This window comes from Plectropomus leopardus, chromosome 6 (assembly GCF_026936395.1).
Source record: "Plectropomus leopardus strain MGB_pleo_1.0 chromosome 6, ASM2693639v1, whole genome shotgun sequence".
Lineage (NCBI taxonomy): Eukaryota > Metazoa > Chordata > Actinopteri > Perciformes > Serranidae > Plectropomus > Plectropomus leopardus.
Window position 1 is genome coordinate 27459719 of NC_142181.1, and position 17296 is coordinate 27477014.

General features: G+C 36.1%; 4 protein-coding genes across 4 annotated transcripts; 1 reads left to right on the top strand and 3 right to left on the bottom strand.

Annotated features, from left to right (window-relative positions):
- Nucleotides 1-521: 521 nt before the first annotated feature.
- On the bottom strand, nt 522-1457 carry LOC148189416 (olfactory receptor 4D11-like). Its single transcript, XM_088078352.1, has one exon. It carries the CDS (start codon nt 1455-1457, stop codon nt 522-524), a length of 936 nt encoding a protein of 311 aa, XP_087934478.1.
- Nucleotides 1458-5788: 4331 nt separating this feature from the next.
- LOC148189417 (olfactory receptor 4D1-like) lies at nt 5789-6727 on the bottom strand. Its single transcript, XM_088078353.1, has one exon. It carries the CDS (start codon nt 6725-6727, stop codon nt 5789-5791), a length of 939 nt encoding a protein of 312 aa, XP_087934479.1.
- Nucleotides 6728-11010: 4283 nt separating this feature from the next.
- Nucleotides 11011-11949, bottom strand: LOC148189418 (olfactory receptor 4D1-like). The gene has a single exon (XM_088078354.1). The coding sequence runs from the start codon at nt 11947-11949 to the stop codon at nt 11011-11013; it is 939 nt and encodes a 312-aa protein (XP_087934480.1).
- A 3411-nt stretch (nt 11950-15360) lies between these two features.
- Nucleotides 15361-16335, top strand: LOC121943656 (olfactory receptor 2AT4-like). The gene has a single exon (XM_042487232.1). It carries the CDS (start codon nt 15361-15363, stop codon nt 16333-16335), a length of 975 nt encoding a protein of 324 aa, XP_042343166.1.
- Nucleotides 16336-17296: the final 961 nt, after the last annotated feature.

Genomic DNA, 17296 nt, shown 5'->3' on the forward strand with positions numbered 1-17296 from the left:
AACATTTGAGCATCAGAACATTTAACAAACTTAAACACATTTTTAAAAACAACATACTGAAGGGAAATTAGATGGTTGAACAGAAAGGGAAACTGCCATGTGTGTGTGTGCGTTTTATTGAGATTGATCTGTACTTGTTTGTTTTGATTGTTTAATTCTTGCATTATTTGATAATCTTGTGTATGGTGAATACAGGGGCAGAAAGTGGGAATATTCATATTTAATATTAAGTTTTTTTTATAAACTTTATAAAGGGGGATAGCATTTGATAAGTATTCACTTCCTCCTACTTATTTACTTTACTCACTTACTTCTTGCATTGTGACTGTAAAAGTAAAAGATCTTCTGTAGCTATGTAACTTAAGATCTGCATTTCATGCAGTGTGGTATTAAAATAGTCCCCTGTATACTATACCAAAATTCCAAGGCAAACAATATACAAAATACATGGATGAATAAATTTCATGATTTTGCCCATATGATTCAACTTTTACAGTAAATTCCCAGTTTACAAGAATTTACTAAGATGTCTCAGCTTTTTTGAATATCTTCAAGATCTTACATTTGATTTCTGTCGTCCTAAGACAATACACCAAAGGATTTAAAAGAGATGGGCCGAGGATAGCCCCAATCATTAAACCATGGCGAGCCTCAAGAGTTAATACCACGCCTATCCTGGTCAGGACAATGCGGATAAATAATGGACAGTAATAAAAACTTACGACAAGCAAGTGACTCAAACAAGTGCTGCCCATCTTTTTTTTTTCATTATTTGAGGATATTTTCACAGCAACGATCATCCAAAGGTATGACAGGCAAATAAAAATGAAAGTGAAAAATAACAGAAAAAATGATATTATAGTAACAAGGTTGAAATAGAAAGTGGGATTAACACAAGTACTTCTTATTACGGCGGCATAATCACAGAACGTGTACTTCAGCTTTGAGTGGCAGTGAGGGAGAGGAAGCAGAGTTGCAGGCATGACAGCCACAAAACCACAGGCAACAATCCACAGGATAAATGTTAGGACAACAGTGCGCACATTTGTTAAATAACTGTGATACTGAAAGGGATAGCTTATGGCAATCAATCGATCAAATGCCATAACCGCTAAAGCAAACATCTCCATCACCCCTCCTACGTGGAAAACAAACATTTGAATGATGCACGGTGCATAGGATATTGTGTTAACCCCTGCAACTAAAACCGCAATCATTGTGGGACTGGCACTGGAGGTGTACAGTATATCAACAACAGCAAGGTTGCAAATCAGAAGATACATTGGTTTGTGTAACCTCTTGTCAAAAACAATAAACAGGATGTTTAACACATTGCCAAGAATAGTTAGAACATAAGTAACCAATATCACCATACCAATTACCATAGGTCTTTTGGTTGTTTCAAAACCACCTATAATAAATTCTGTTACTGTGATTGAGGCATTCTGCAAAGGCATATTCAACAAAATATCATGCAATAAAAATTAAAAAAAAGAAGATGACACTGAAAAAGCCAAAGGTCCTCTAAGATTTTGTAAATCATAACCAACTATGACCATCTGCTGTCAGATTTGACAAAAAATAACCATGAGCTCAACCAAACAGCTTTCACCACAAACAACAACTGAGCTTTCAAGACAGCTAAGGGTTTTATGGGACTCTCAGTTTTCATTGGGTAGAACCATCGTCCAATCACATTGGATGAACTGACCCAGCTCTTTTGAGTTAAGCGCCATCTGCACCAAGAACAGATCGAATAGAAAAACTAACAGCTTTCACACAAAAAAGTTTTGGACTCATCAGAAAGCTGGCCTCATCAGCATACATTGATATTTTTCTTTTTAGACTCCCTATTTCAAGCCCCTCCACTTTTGTATTTAATAAGGGATATGTGTCCATCGCTAATGATTTTGCAATTTGTACCATTATATAGTGCTCTGACCCAAGTGATTAGTGATTCATCGAAATTAAAGAAATCCAAACATTTTAAAATAACATCTGGATGGATTTTGTCAAAGGCCTTCTCCAGATCAGCAATAAATATTAAGCCAGCCTTATTACTTAATTTATAATTTTCCATAACTTATAGCAAATGTTTTACATTATTGCCAATAAAGCGGCCCTGTATAAAACCTGATTGATCCTGGTGAATAACATCTGATAACACTTTTCACACACTTAACACTTCATTCTATGGGCTATACACTTCGCGAGTATTTTGATATCATAGCATTGGAGAGTGTTTGGTCTCCAGTTCTTAAGGTACACTGGGTCTTTATATTGACCATATGGTTTTTGTTTTAGAAATAATGTTATGAGACCTTCTTTTTGAGAATTAGGCAGATATCCTGAGTTATATGTAAAATTAAAACATGAAATAAACTTCAATGGGTATTCTGTCTAATCCGGGGGTTCTTCCAGCTTTAAAGGACATTATAGCAGCCTGAAGTTCTTCCTCTGTATCAGACCTTCACACAGTTCCTTTTCAGTGTCACTTCATTTATTTTCATTATTGTCTGGAAAAAGCTGTGGCAAAATTCATGTTCTTTTTTAACAGTTTGTGAATGGGAGGAGAATATCTTGGTGACGTACCTTTCTTCCTCCTTAAACATATCTGAGGGTCTATGAAGCATTTCAGCATTATTTGAAACCAGGCTGCTTATGTTCCTTTTGGAGAGGTTTCTTTGTTGAAGGCTTAAGAACAGTTTTGTACATTTCCCCCCTTTTTCCATCCATTCTGCCCTTTTTTGATAATACCTTCTGTAAGACCTGTCTTCAATTAGGCAATCTAATTCTCTCTGTTTATTTTAGGTCATTAGACCTAATCAGGTCATTAGAATTTTGATTTGAATTATTTATAGAGTCTGCCTTCTCCGGGTGTATTTACTAAAATTTGGGTTTTTAAAACGCCAGATATCTACTAAATCTAAGCTGTCCATAAGACCATGAATTTTTTTAAGTGCATGTGGATGACAGTTGACAACAGAATTTCCTTTTCGATCGAATACTCCATCTGAGGCAGTGTTAATTTCTCCCAACATAATGATTTTCCTATCAATGTCTAACAATTTATTTCCCACTTCTTCTTCAAAAAAAAGGTTCATCTTTGTTTGGCCCATATATACTAATTAAATAAATTTTTTCTTCTTTATTATTAAATTAAGTATTATCCACCTTCCCATCAAATCAGTATAAACACAGCATAATTTAAAATCAAATTGTTTCTTAAAGAGATTGAGAAATATATTGGCCCATACCAGTGTTTTGTCCATGTTATTTCATCTTCCTTTACTGAGCGTGTCTCCTGTAGACAAAATATATCCTTTTCTTTCCTATTAACCATGAAAATATAATCCGTCTTTTTTGTGATCGGCAAGCCCATTGCAATTGGAATTTAAAATGCCTAATTCATTGCTCATCATCTTACTATTTGTAACAAATATTATTTAATAGTTTGTCTTCATTTAATTTAATCATTAATACTAATACTGTCTGTGGTTGAATTCATTTCTGATGATTGACCAGAACCCCACACCTCTAACATCAAACATAGAGACAACATACAACACACAACAGATAACATAAACATTTACCCTATCTACCCTCCCACGATCCAACCCCATTTAGAAATGGAGAGAAAAAGGAGAAAATAAAAAAATAAAAATTACAACTCATCAAAAAACTTCATATTACAGAAATCTCCAATATCTAAAAAGGGAAGAAAAAACACATTAAGTCCAGTCTCAACACGTATTGTGGTGCTCTTGAATGCACCCCTTCAAATGCACAACACAAGGAATGTGGTTGCTAGGTGAGAAGTGTACACAGAGTCTGTCTCGACCAATTAGAGATGCGCATTGCTGCACATTGAGAGGTGTTGTTCCTTGTTGTCTTCTGTGATTTTCATGTTGTGAAATATCTCCCTGGTAAAGCTGGCCTTCCACATACAGTTTGTCAACTATAAGACAAACTTTTTTACCTTTTTGTCTGAACTCATTCATGATTGGGATGACCTTTCGCCAGTTTTCTACAACTTCTGCTGGATACTGATTGCTCAAATAGAATAGAAATCCAAACTTTGCTCTGATGCAAAGGCCTTAGTCAGTGTCCCCATTCTTGCCAAAAACATTCAAGATACAATACCACTTTTTGGGATCCATTATCTGGAATAACATTACTAATGTTACTTTTCATTACCTCACTGAATCCCTTTCCTTGTACAGCATCAACTCAGACATCCATAACAGTGACGCTGTAAAAACCAAAATTACCATCTCACAGTTGTATGCCTCTGGGAACAAGTCAAGGTGCAGTCACACCTCACAGCCATGCCTGTCCGGACAGTGGACAATCCTTCAAACATGGATGCATCACACGCATCTTCAAACCAGCGGCACAGAAGATCTATACATTCACCACAGTTTAAGGCGCACACCATATATTAGTGTCACCTATTCAGTATCTGACCAAATGTCCCCTCTTCTGTTCCTCAGTAAGAGAGTTGACCTTTTGGATACAAAATCACATCACTTTATCATTTTATCCTTTGACACATTTTCCTGAATTTTAGTCATAATTTGCCTTTGAATTCTTGAGTTATGGCCCAAAAAAATGTATGAGGTCAAAGTGATCTTGACTTTCGACCACCATCAGGTCATCCTTGAGATCAAGTATACATTTGTGCCAAATTTTAAGAAATTCCCTAAATTTTTTCTCTAGATAGCACTTTCACATGAGTGAGATTGAAGAAGTCACTGTGATCTTGACCTTTGACCACCATAATCTAATAACTCTAACCAAAATCTAGTACGAGAATTATGGAAAAAAAAACTCATCTCTTATTAGGTTTACAGTGACCTCTACCTTTGACCTTCAACCACCAAATTCTAATGGGTTCCTTGAGTCCAAGTGGGCGTTTGTGTCAAATTTTAGGAAATTCCCTCCAGGCCCTCTTGAGAAATCGCATTCGCCAAATGACACAAGGTCACAATGACCTCTGAACACCAAAGTCTACAGTAATCAGTTCTTGTGTTGTAATTCTATGTAACCTTGTTGTAAATATTTAACTTTTTCTCTTCTTTTTTTACCATAACTGTTATTGTATGCGGGTTATTATGTAAACTTGCTGTGTGTGTAAACCATCATTTTTTTTTCTTTTTCTTTAATAAATGCCTAACTGGGGAAACTTTTGGAAACTTGCACTAGCTATAATCTCTATCTGTGATACATATAGATTACATTATTTCATACCATTATTAATATGTGCATGTATTCACACACCTTCAATGCCGGACAAATTACAGTTACAACAGTAATATTATGTGTGTATGTAATATTGGTTATGTCTGTCACAGCAGCTGTGTCTTGTACCTTTAACATTTTACTTTCCATTGGATATAACAGTCAATAATTTATTATATGTTGTTTAAATATAAACCAGAAAAAATACATTAATTGCTGTATATCATGTCACATGCTTTAAAAAAAAAAAACAGCTGCTTTCTGATAGATTGAAAGATGGATTATTTTTAATATTATTATTATTATTATTATTATTATTATAAAAAGGTTTAACTAGTACATCATCAAATAGAGTGTAGCATGCTAAGCCCATTTTAATTTAAATACATTTCAAACAATCTCATAAAAGTTTGGGGACAACTATGGCATACAGTTTATTGACATAAAAATAGTTCACAGGCAAACGGCTTAGAAAATGCATTTCGACATATAATACTTTGACCATAAAAAGATGTGTTTAAACAGTAAATTCATGGTTCACAATAATCTACAAAGATGTCTCAACTTTTGTGAACATCTTAAAGATCTTACATTTGATTTCTGTCGTCCTAAGACAATACACCAAAGGATTTAAAAGAGATGGGCCGAGGATAGCCCCGATTGTTAAACCATGGCGAGCCTCAAGAGTTAATACCACGCCTATCCTGGTCAGGACACCTGTGACAAATAACGGACAGTAATAAAAACTTACAACAAGCAAGTGACTCAAACAAGTGCTGCCCATCTTTTTTTTTTCATTATTTGAGGATAGTTTCACAGCAACGATCATCCAAAAGTATGACAGGCAAATTAAAAAGAAAGTGAAAAACAACAGAAAAAAACCTATAATGGTAACCAGATTAAAATAGAAAGTGGGATTAACACAAGTACTTCGTATTAAGGCAGGGTAATCACAGAACGTGTACTTCAGCTTTGAGTGGCAGTGAGGGAGAGGAAGCAGAGTTGCAGGCATGACAGCCACAAAACCACAGGCAACAATCCACAGGATAAATGTTAGGACAACAGTGCGCACATTTGTTAAATAACTGTGATACTGAAAGGGATAGCTTATGGCAATCAATCGATCAAATGCCATAACCGCTAAAGCAAACATCTCCATCACCCCTCCTACGTGGTAAACAAACATTTGAATGATGCACGGTGCATAGGATATGGTATTAACCCCTGCAACTAAAACCGCAATCATTGTGGGACTAGCACTGGAGGTGTACAGTATATCAACAACAGCAAGGTTGCAAATCAGAAGATACATTGGTTTGTGTAACCTCTTGTCAAAAACAATAAACAGGATGTTTAACACATTGCCAAGAATAGTTAGAACATAAGTAACCAATATCACCATACCAATTACCATAGGTCTTTTGGTTGTTTCAAACCCACCTATAATAAATTCTGTTACTGTGATTGAGGCATTCTGCAAAGGCATATTCAACAACATATCAAGAGGAAAAAAATGCAAAAAATAAGTTGATGTTAAAAAACTTCTCTCAAAGCCATAGGTCCTTCAAGATTCTGTAAATCAAAACCAACTATGACCATCTGCTGTCAGCATTTACAAAAAATAACTCTCAGCTCAACCAAACAGCTTTCACCACAACCAACAACTGAGCTTTCCAGACAGCTAAGGGTTTTATGGGACGGTCACTTTCATTGGGCAGAACCATCATCCAATCACATTGGATGAACTGACCCAGCTCATTTGAGTTAAGCGCCATCTGCACCAAGAAAAGATTTACAAACTCCAATTCCAATGAAGTTGGGACGTCGTGTAAAACATAAATAAAAACAGAATACAATGATTTGTGAATCTTTTTCAACCTATATTCAACTGAATAAATAGACAAGATATTTAATGTTCAAACTGATCAACTTTATTGTTTTTTTTTGCAAATATTCACTCATTTTGAATTTGATGCCTGCAACACATTCCAAAGAAACTGGGACAGGGGCAATAAAAGACTGGGAAAGTTGAGGAAAGCTAAAAAAGAAAAAAAACTGTTTGGAACATTCCACAGGTGAACAGGTTAATTGAAAACAGGTGAGTGTTATGATTGGGTATATAAGGAGCATCCCCGAAAGGCTCAGTCGTTCACAAGCATGGATGGGGCGAGGTTCACCACTTTGTGAACAACTGTGTGAGCAAATAGCCCAACAGTTTAAGAACAGTGTTTCTCAACATACAATTACAAGGAATTTAGGGATTTCATCGTCGACAGTCCATATCATCAAAAGATTCAGAGAATCTGGAGAAATCTCTGCACGTAAGCGGCAAGGTCGAAAACCAACATTGAATGGCCGTGACCTTCGACCCCTCAGGCGTCACTGCATCAAAAGCCAACATCATTCTGTCGTGCAATACACCGAGTCGCTGTACTTATATTTATTATTTAACTTATACCTCCACACCCATGTACATAGCTGTATATAAGTCTATTTTTATTTTTATTTCTATTTTTTTTATCCTTATTCCTATTGCTATTTTTTTTTTTATACCTATTTTGTACTTAATTCTGTAAAAAGCTTTTGTACTTTTGCACTGAAGGAATGGAGAAGCTCTCCAATCTCGTTATACACTGTATAATGACAATAAAGAGCATTCTGATTCTGATTCTGATTCTAAAGGATATTACCACGTGGGCTCAGGAACCATTTGAAAAACCATTGTTAGTTAACGCAGTTCGTCCCAACATCTACAAGTGCAAGGTAAAACTCTACCATGCAAAGCAAAAGCCATATATCAACATATCAACAACACCCAGAAACGCCACCGGCTTCTCTGGGCCTGAGCTAATCTGAGATGGACTGACGCAATGTGGAAAGTGTGCTGTGGTCTGATGAGTCCATGTTTCAAACTGTCTTTGGAAATCATAGACATTGTGTACTCTGGGCCAAAGAGGAAAAGGACCATCCAGACTGTTATCAGCGCTATGTTCAAAAGCCAGCATCTGTGATGATATGGGGGTGTGTTAGTGCCCATGCATGGGTAACTTGCACATCAGTGAAGGCACCATTAATGCTGAAAGGTACATACAGGTTTTGGAGCAACATATGCTGCCATCCAAGCAACGTCTTTCTCAGGGACATCCCTGCTTATTTCAGCAAGACAATGCCAAGTCACATTCTGCACGTGTTATGACAGTGTAGCTTCATAGTAAAAGAGTGCGGGTACTAGACTGGCCTGCCTGCAGTCCACACTTGTCTCCCATTGAAAATGTGTGGCGCATTGTGAAGCGCAAAATACGACAATGAAGACCCTGGACTGTTGAGCAACTGAAGTCGTACATCAAGCAAGAATGGGAAAGAACTCCACCTACAAAGCTTCAACAACTAGTGTCATCAGTTCCCAAAGGCTTATTGAGTGTTGTTAAAAGGAAAGGTGATGTAACACAGTGGTAAACATGCACCTGTTCCAGCTTTTTTTGAACGTGTTGCAGGCATCAAATTCAAAATGATTGAATATTTCCAAAGAACAATAAAGTTTATCAGTTTGAAGATTAAATATCTTGTCTTTGCAGTGTATTCAATTGAATATAGGTTGTGAAGGATTTGCAAATCATTGTATTTTGTTTTTAATTACATTTTACACAAGCTCCCAACTTCATTGGAATTGGGGTTTGTAATAGAAATACTAAAAGCCAATCAAAATCTGTCTTATTTAGACGTCCCATCCAACATAGAACCTAACAACTAATTTAAATCACAAAATAATTTGATGTTGAAAAAGATGCATGACCCTGTGGACTATTTTACTGTTTTGTTTTGTTTTTGTTTTATTACTGTGAATTTAGTCAGCAATAAGTGATTAGTCTCCCTGATTATACCAGATTCTGTCCAGTAGATGGTGGTGTTGAGTGCTGTTAGGACAAGATATGAAAAAAAAAGTCCCCAGTATTGGATGGACGGCCCTTCAGTATCTGCCAAGCTTCAGCCAAAATCCCACTCAGAAATCCCAACTTTGCTCAGACACAAAGGCCCTAGTCAGTGTCCCCATTCTTGCCAAAAACATTCAAGATACAATATGCAATGACATTGCCAGGTACGCATCCACTTTCAGGTATGCATCCACTCTTTGGGATCCATTATTTGGAATAACATTACTAATGTTACTTTTCATTACCTCACTGAATCCCTTTCCTTGTACAGCATCAACTCAGACATCCATAACAGTGACGCTGTAAAAACCAAAATTACCATCTCACAGTTGTATGCCTCTGGGAACAAGTCAAGGTGCAGTCACACCTCACAGCCATGCCTGTCCGGACAGTGGACAATCCTTCAAACATGGATGCATCACGCGCATCTTCAAACCAGCGGCACAGAAGATCTATACATTCACCACAGTTTAAGGCGCACACCATATATTAGTGTCACCTATTCAGTATCTGACCAAATGTCCCCTCTTCTGTTCCTCAGTAAGAGAGTTGACCTTTTGGATACAAAATCACATCACTTTATCATTTTATCCTTTGACACATTTTCCTGAATTTTAGTCATAATTTGCCTTTGAATTCTTGAGTTATGGCCCAAAAAAATGTATGAGGTCAAAGTGATCTTGACTTTCGACCACCATCAGGTCATCCTTGAGATCAAGTATACATTTGTGCCAAATTTTAAGAAATTCCCTAAATTTTTTCTCTAGATAGCACTTTCACATGAGTGAGATTGAAGAAGTCACTGTGATCTTGACCTTTGACCACCATAATCTAATAACTCTAACCAAAATCTAGTACGAGAATTATGGAAAAAAAAACTCATCTCTTATTAGGTTTACAGTGACCTCTACCTTTGACCTTCAACCACCAAATTCTAATGGGTTCCTTGAGTCCAAGTGGGCGTTTGTGTCAAATTTTAGGAAATTCCCTCCAGGCCCTCTTGAGAAATCGCATTCGCCAAATGACACAAGGTCACAATGACCTCTGAACACCAAAGTCTACAGTAATCAGTTCTTGTGTTGTAATTCTATGTAACCTTGTTGTAAATATTTAACTTTTTCTCTTCTTTTTTTACCATAACTGTTATTGTATGCGGGTTATTATGTAAACTTGCTGTGTGTGTAAACCATCATTTTTTTTCTTTTTCTTTAATAAATGCCTAACTGGGGAAACTTTTGGAAACTTGCACTAGCTATAATCTCTATCTGTGATACATATAGATTACATTATTTCATACCATTATTAATATGTGCATGTATTCACACACCTTCAATGCCGGACAAATTACAGTTACAACAGTAATATTATGTGTGTATGTAATATTGGTTATGTCTGTCACAGCAGCTGTGTCTTGTACCTTTAACATTTTACTTTCCATTGGATATAACAGTCAATAATTTATTATATGTTGTTTAAATATAAACCAGAAAAAAATACATTAATTGCTGTATATCATGTCACATGCTTTAAAAAAAAAAAAAAAACAGCTGCTTTCTGATAGATTGAAAGATGGATTATTTTTAATATTATTATTATTATTATTATTATTATAAAAAGGTTTAACTAGTACATCATCAAATAGAGTATAGCATGCGAAGCACATTTTAATTTAAATATATTTCAAACAATCTCATAAAAGTTTGGGGACAACTATGGCATACAGTTTATTGACATAAAAATAGTTCACAGGCAAACGGCTTAGAAAATGCATTTCGACATATAATACTTTGACCATAAAAAGATGTGTTTAAACAGTAAATTCATGGTTCACAATAATCTACAAAGATGTCTCAACTTTTGTGAACATCTTAAAGATCTTACATTTGATTTCTGTCGTCCTAAGACAATACACCAAAGGATTTAAAAGAGATGGGCCGAGGATAGCCCCGATTGTTAAACCATGGCGAGCCTCAAGAGTTAATACCACGCCTATCCTGGTCAGGACAACTGTGACAAATAACGGACAGTAATAAAAACTTACGACAAGCAAGTGACTCAAACAAGTGCTGCCCATCTTTTTTTTTTCATTATTTGAGGATAGTTTCACAGCAACGATCATCCAAAAGTATGACAGGCAAATTAAAAAGAAAGTGAAAAACAACAGAAAAAAACCTATAATGGTAACCAGATTAAAATAGAAAGTGGGATTAACACAAGTACTTCGTATTAAGGCAGGGTAATCACAGAACGTGTACTTCAGCTTTGAGTGGCAGTGAGGGAGAGGAAGCAGAGTTGCAGGCATGACAGCCACAAAACCACAGGCAACAATCCACAGGATAAATGTTAGGACAACAGTGCGCACATTTGTTAAATAACTGTGATACTGAAAGGGATAGCTTATGGCAATCAATCGATCAAATGCCATAACCGCTAAAGCAAACATCTCCATCACCCCTCCTACGTGGTAAACAAACATTTGAATGATGCACGGTGCATAGGATATGGTATTAACCCCTGCAACTAAAACCGCAATCATTGTGGGACTGGCACTGGAGGTGTACAGTATATCAACAACAGCAAGGTTGCAAATCAGAAGATACATTGGTTTGTGTAACCTCTTGTCAAAAACAATAAACAGGATGTTTAACACATTGCCAAGAATAGTTAGAACATAAGTAACCAATATCACCATACCAATTACCATAGGTCTTTTGGTTGTTTCAAAACCACCTATAATAAATTCTGTTACTGTGATTGAGGCATTCTGCAAAGGCATATTCAACAACATATCAAGAGGAAAAAAACGCAAAAAATAAGTTGATGTTAAAAAACTTCTCTCAAAGCCATAGGTCCTTCAAGATTCTGTAAATCAAAACCAACTATGACCATCTGCTGTCAGCATTTACAAAAAATAACTCTCAGCTCAACCAAACAGCTTTCACCACAACCAACAACTGAGCTTTCCAGACAGCTTAGGGTTTTATGGCTTACGAGCACAGTCACTTTTAATGAGGCACAGCTATAGTCCAAATACACATTAGATATTGTCTCTGGCTAATTTGAGCGTGTATCTAGCTATCTTAAGGCAAAATCCCACTCAGAAATCTCATAGTTGCTGGATAGGTCAATTATCATCTATGAATGTCAAAAAAATTGTCCCTGAGGCCCATCCTTACCAATTCAAAATACATGACGGAGCCTATAATTGCTTTCTCCCTCTCTTTACGTTAAGATCCTGAGTCCAGTTCTGTACATAATGCACAGACAGGAGGTTGATACTGATCTCAAAAGCCAAAAAGTGTACAGTAGATCAGGAAATATTGAGCTTTTTCATTACTCCTTTCCTCCCTCAAGACATGTTTGAAATATTAATAAGCTATTTTGTTTCACATGGTTTTCAACCATAATAGCACACCACTGCTACTTGCGGTGGCTTTCGTTTTAGCTTTCTGCTCTCCCCAGCACTGCTTTCTCTTGGTTGACCGGTGAAAGAGTGCTTATACAGATTGCTTTATTTGTATACGTAGCTAGCAGTGGCTGGCATAGCATTAATGGATATAAAATATGCAACAGAGAATGTGAAGTGGATGCCACACCAGATGGAGGGTTGCCATCTTGTGAAGACCGTGCTGTGTTATCTATGCCTGCCATGGTGGTCAAGCAATGGTATTTGAACAAATCACGATTAACCATATAGATCCACATGACCCATACGACCTGGCAGCCCAAAGGTGGATTACAGACCCCGATGTGCTACCTCCACTTGCATACCCTGATGGTGTAAACGATCTAGTTTTTGACATGAATGCATATATTTTGGAAATAGAGATAACAGAGTGCGTACCTCACAAGAAGGCGTCCTTGTCTCCTTTGACATATTGAGCCTTCGCATTCTCTATATCTGCTATGATGAGGTTTTTGGTAGGCAATGGAGGGAAGCTCCAAGGTCAGATTTAAATTTTAAAAATTGCATTGCACTGTATGCACTTGCATTGTATTGCACACAATATGTTTAAGATAAGGCCTTTTAGGGAAGGTAAACATAAGAAAAACATATTTTTGAATGGAGGGGGACTTTAACAGTTTACTATTAAAAGTTTTGTCATGGTGGCAGAGTGAATTGTTTGTTTTCAGACTATCATGATTACTCAGAACAACAACACAAATGAGTTCCTAGAGGAAGGTAATTAGTGTCTCGTGTGAATAAGGTGAGCACATGTGAGGTGTGTCTTTGTACCTTAGTGATTACTCATGTCAAAACAGTCTTATGCAATGTTGTTTTCCTGAGAATGTTCATGTAACAAACACCGTGCTTCACATATACAGCATCTTCTGTTTGCCCAACTCTATTTTTAAGAACATCAACTTTTTAATCTGTTATTTTTACATGGATTTACATCTAAATTATGTTCCACAGAATTTGGGAAATGCAAACCATTACAGTGTGGCTAATCTTTATAAACAGATGAATGCAGACCGATACAGACAGATTAAAAACAACAAAAAATTTTACAAAGCTAAATTGTCATCAGATAATAGCCTGTGAATTCCAAAATTGCATTTTGGCCAATGCATTCTGCCTCATCACAACACAGACTCATCATCTGACTGGTTAACAGTACTTGGACATCAAACAAATAGAAGACGGAAAGCAAAACATTACGATGCCAAAATTGTAATGATTGTGATGATTGTGCACAGATATGAGTTTATAGAGATGTGTTTATTTAAACAACCTCACATGAAATATTCTGACTTCTGATAATGGGCAGCAGTAGTTCTTAAGGTAGGAAACTACAAGACCATGGAAGACTCTAAACATGATCAGTCAAATCTTAAACTAGAATGTGAAAGCCAGACTAAAGAAGTCAAAATTGTTGTTATATTAAAACTTGAACGTCAAAACACAAAGCCTGGTTCATAAAAAGGCCTAAATTATGGAGGGCATATTTAACAGAAGAGCAAAGGGTACCAAGACTTTCTATCAGAAAGATGTTGCTTTCTAGAAAAGCAACAAACCGAATATTTAAGAAGCTGTAACAAGCAAATCTTTGACATTTCTAATAGATAAATAACTGTTGTCATTGGCTCATTGAGGGCAAAAATCCATCCACTTTCCAATTTGTTTCATCTATAAAAAGGTGAAAATCTTGATGAAAGGCTTCATGCTGCCTACTTTTGCATCAAAAAATGTATAAACATTTCATTTTTATCATTTGCTTGCAATGTTATGCTGTAAAGCTATCCACTCAGGTCAAACATGTGCTTTTATGCTGGGAGACAACTATTAAACACTGGGGACAGTAATACTCCCTCCTCAGTATCAATATAGGTACACATTGGGGGTTTGTTGAAGTGCAGTCTTTAACTCCTGTGGGATCTCTAATCCATTAGTATTATTAAATTAATTGTTCTTCCAGCTTACCATCATGAAGCATACACATTATTTCCCCTCTGACCAATTTAATGCTAATTAAATGCATTAATTAATGCCATGTTAATTAGTCATATAAAATGGGATATTAACAATAACTGAGACATACTAAGAGACACAAATTACTCTATTAATGTACTAATATCATATCTTACTTTATGTTTGTCTTGAGAGTAACTAATGGATGTCTTTCAACCTGATGAAAATCTGTTGGTGATCCATAGACAAAAAAAAAAAATGGATGGACCATCGTCACAGGGAATACTGTCCAAAGTCTTTAAGAGCTGGATTGGCAGGTGAATTAGCAGCATATACTGCCAAACAGTTGGAGAAAGGTGAGCATAAAAGGGTGAGTGCATGAAATTCTCTCAAGTCTTATAATAAGGGTTAGTCAGACTTAGTTTATTAATTCTATTTTAATACATGACAGTAATTATTATAAACTGGCTGGCAGTGCAAATACAATGAAATAAGCATAAGATAAATATTGCCATATAGTTGCTATTGCTACTAAATGTTTGACATTATGTTAATGATGTTGCACTTTGATCATTTGCACTATTATTTATTGTTATTGTTTATTGTATGTGGCCTTAACAGGTTCGGGTATATAAACATTTCACTGTGCATTGTACTTGTGTGATCATGTATGTCACAAGTAAACTTGAAACTTGAAAGTGTTTTTTGTCTGATGTGTTGAATCACAGCCTGCCGTTTTCCTTTTCAGCGTGTTTAGATGATCTCTAGTCCATCATGCCCGAGGGAAATCAGAGCATGATAACGGAATTCATCCTCACTGGATTCCCAGGACTTCATCCACAGTACCAACACCTTGCCTCAGCAGTACTGTTCTTAGTTTATTTTTTAACTGTGACAGGCAATGTCATATTTCTTTTTTTATTTGCAACCGACCGCAGCCTTCATAAACCGATGTACTACATCATTTTAAATCTGAGTGTATGTGACCTTCTCTTTAGCACAACCACTTTACCTAAGATCATCAGTAAGTATTGGTTTCAGTCAGGGAGCATTTCTTTCACCGCTTGCTTTGTTCAAATGTACTTTGTCCACTATCTTGGCACAGTGAATTCCTACATCCTGTTCCTCATGGCTTTAGATAGGTATTTGGCGATCTGCCATCCTCTCAGATATCACCTCATTCTTAAAAACTCCACAATCCTCATTCTCAGTATTACCGCATGGGTTGTTGCCAAGGCACCCTCTTTAATGTTAGTAATTCGGGCCTACCCTCTTCCTTACTGTGCCTCAAACATAATCAACCACTGCTACTGTGATCATATTGGTATAACGATGCTAGCATGCACCAACAGGGCCCCTTATGGTTTTCCTGCTTTTGTGTTGGCAATGATTATGTTACTCGGACCTCTGTCATTCATCATTTTCTCATATTGCTCTATTATTATTGCAGTATTCAAGATAGCAAATTTACAAAGTCGCATGAAGTCTCTGTCCACTTGTAGCACTCAACTGATTATAATCTCGCTCTATTATTTACCCAGATGTTTTGTATATTTAGCAAGCAATGTTGGTATTAAATTTAGTGCTGATATGAGAATAGTAATCATCATGCTGTACAGCCTTTGCCCCCCCATGATTAATCCACTTTTATACTGCTTAAGAGCTAAAGATATGAGAGAAAGCTTACAGAAGCATTTCAAGAAAAAGGCTGCTCCACAAAAAGCACAAGTTTCAGCTATCAGTGACTAACAAACCAAGACATTATTTAATGTTTTATTTCTTATGAGCCATCTCTCTTTGTTAGGATTGGAAAGGTTTATAAAAAAATAATAATAATTGTAGACAAAGCCAATGCTATGACAATGTTTGCTATTTTTTTTAAACATATTTTAGTTTAATTAGGGAGACAAGACAAAAGGCTTCCTTTATCTGCTATACTGAAATTTATAGACTGAAACCGGCCTTTGCTATGTTTATGTAAAAGAAATAATACCATGTATATCATTATCGCAATGGTGTTTTGTGATGTCTGTTGCAGGGCAAAGAGAAAAAGTATAAAATAGGAATGGTTATCGTTCTTATTCATCAAATCAAATACAGTAGAAACCTGTCAAATTGTCATATAAATTAGAGTCAGTTGTGTCATGCATTTTACTATCAGAGAGCACAACCTGCACAAATATATTTTAAACTTGATTTAAATTATTTGAAATAATCTTTCAATCTTTGCATTTCTTGTCTGTATTTTTGCTAGGTTTAATGGTGATTTTTATTTTATTTTTTTTTAAATCATTTAGTAATTAGTTTTGCCTTTTATATATTATCTCTTTACTCCTTTATTGTAAATATGTTTCCTTTTATTGTATTTTATATTTTTTTGCTCTGTAAAGCACTTTGAAGTGCCCTGTGGTACTAAATGTGCTCTACAAATAAAGCTGCCGTGCCTTGTCCTAGGTTTTACTGGAAGAAGTAAAAGTGAAAAATATCACAGATTCACTTGGTTTAAAAACCAATCTGTCTCTTTCACAGAATGTCTTTACAGCCAACTCAGCTAATCACGCAGCTGTGCCAGGTATGCCACAAAAACTAAGCCACATTTTCTCAACACTGGCCCAATAGTGGCCAAGAAGCGGTGGCATTGTCTATCAGAGTCCGAATGTCAGTATCAAATTAGATAATATTTCACTAAGGTAGAGGAGAGCGGATTTCT

Bases quoted from the DNA above. Each gene is read 5' to 3' on its own strand.
- LOC148189416 (XM_088078352.1), bottom strand. From the start codon at position 1,457: ATGCCTTTGCAGAATGCCTCAATCACAGTAACAGAATTTATTATAGGT.
- LOC148189417 (XM_088078353.1), bottom strand. From the start codon at position 6,727: ATGCCTTTGCAGAATGCCTCAATCACAGTAACAGAATTTATTATAGGT.
- LOC148189418 (XM_088078354.1), bottom strand. From the start codon at position 11,949: ATGCCTTTGCAGAATGCCTCAATCACAGTAACAGAATTTATTATAGGT.
- LOC121943656 (XM_042487232.1), top strand. From the start codon at position 15,361: ATGCCCGAGGGAAATCAGAGCATGATAACGGAATTCATCCTCACTGGA.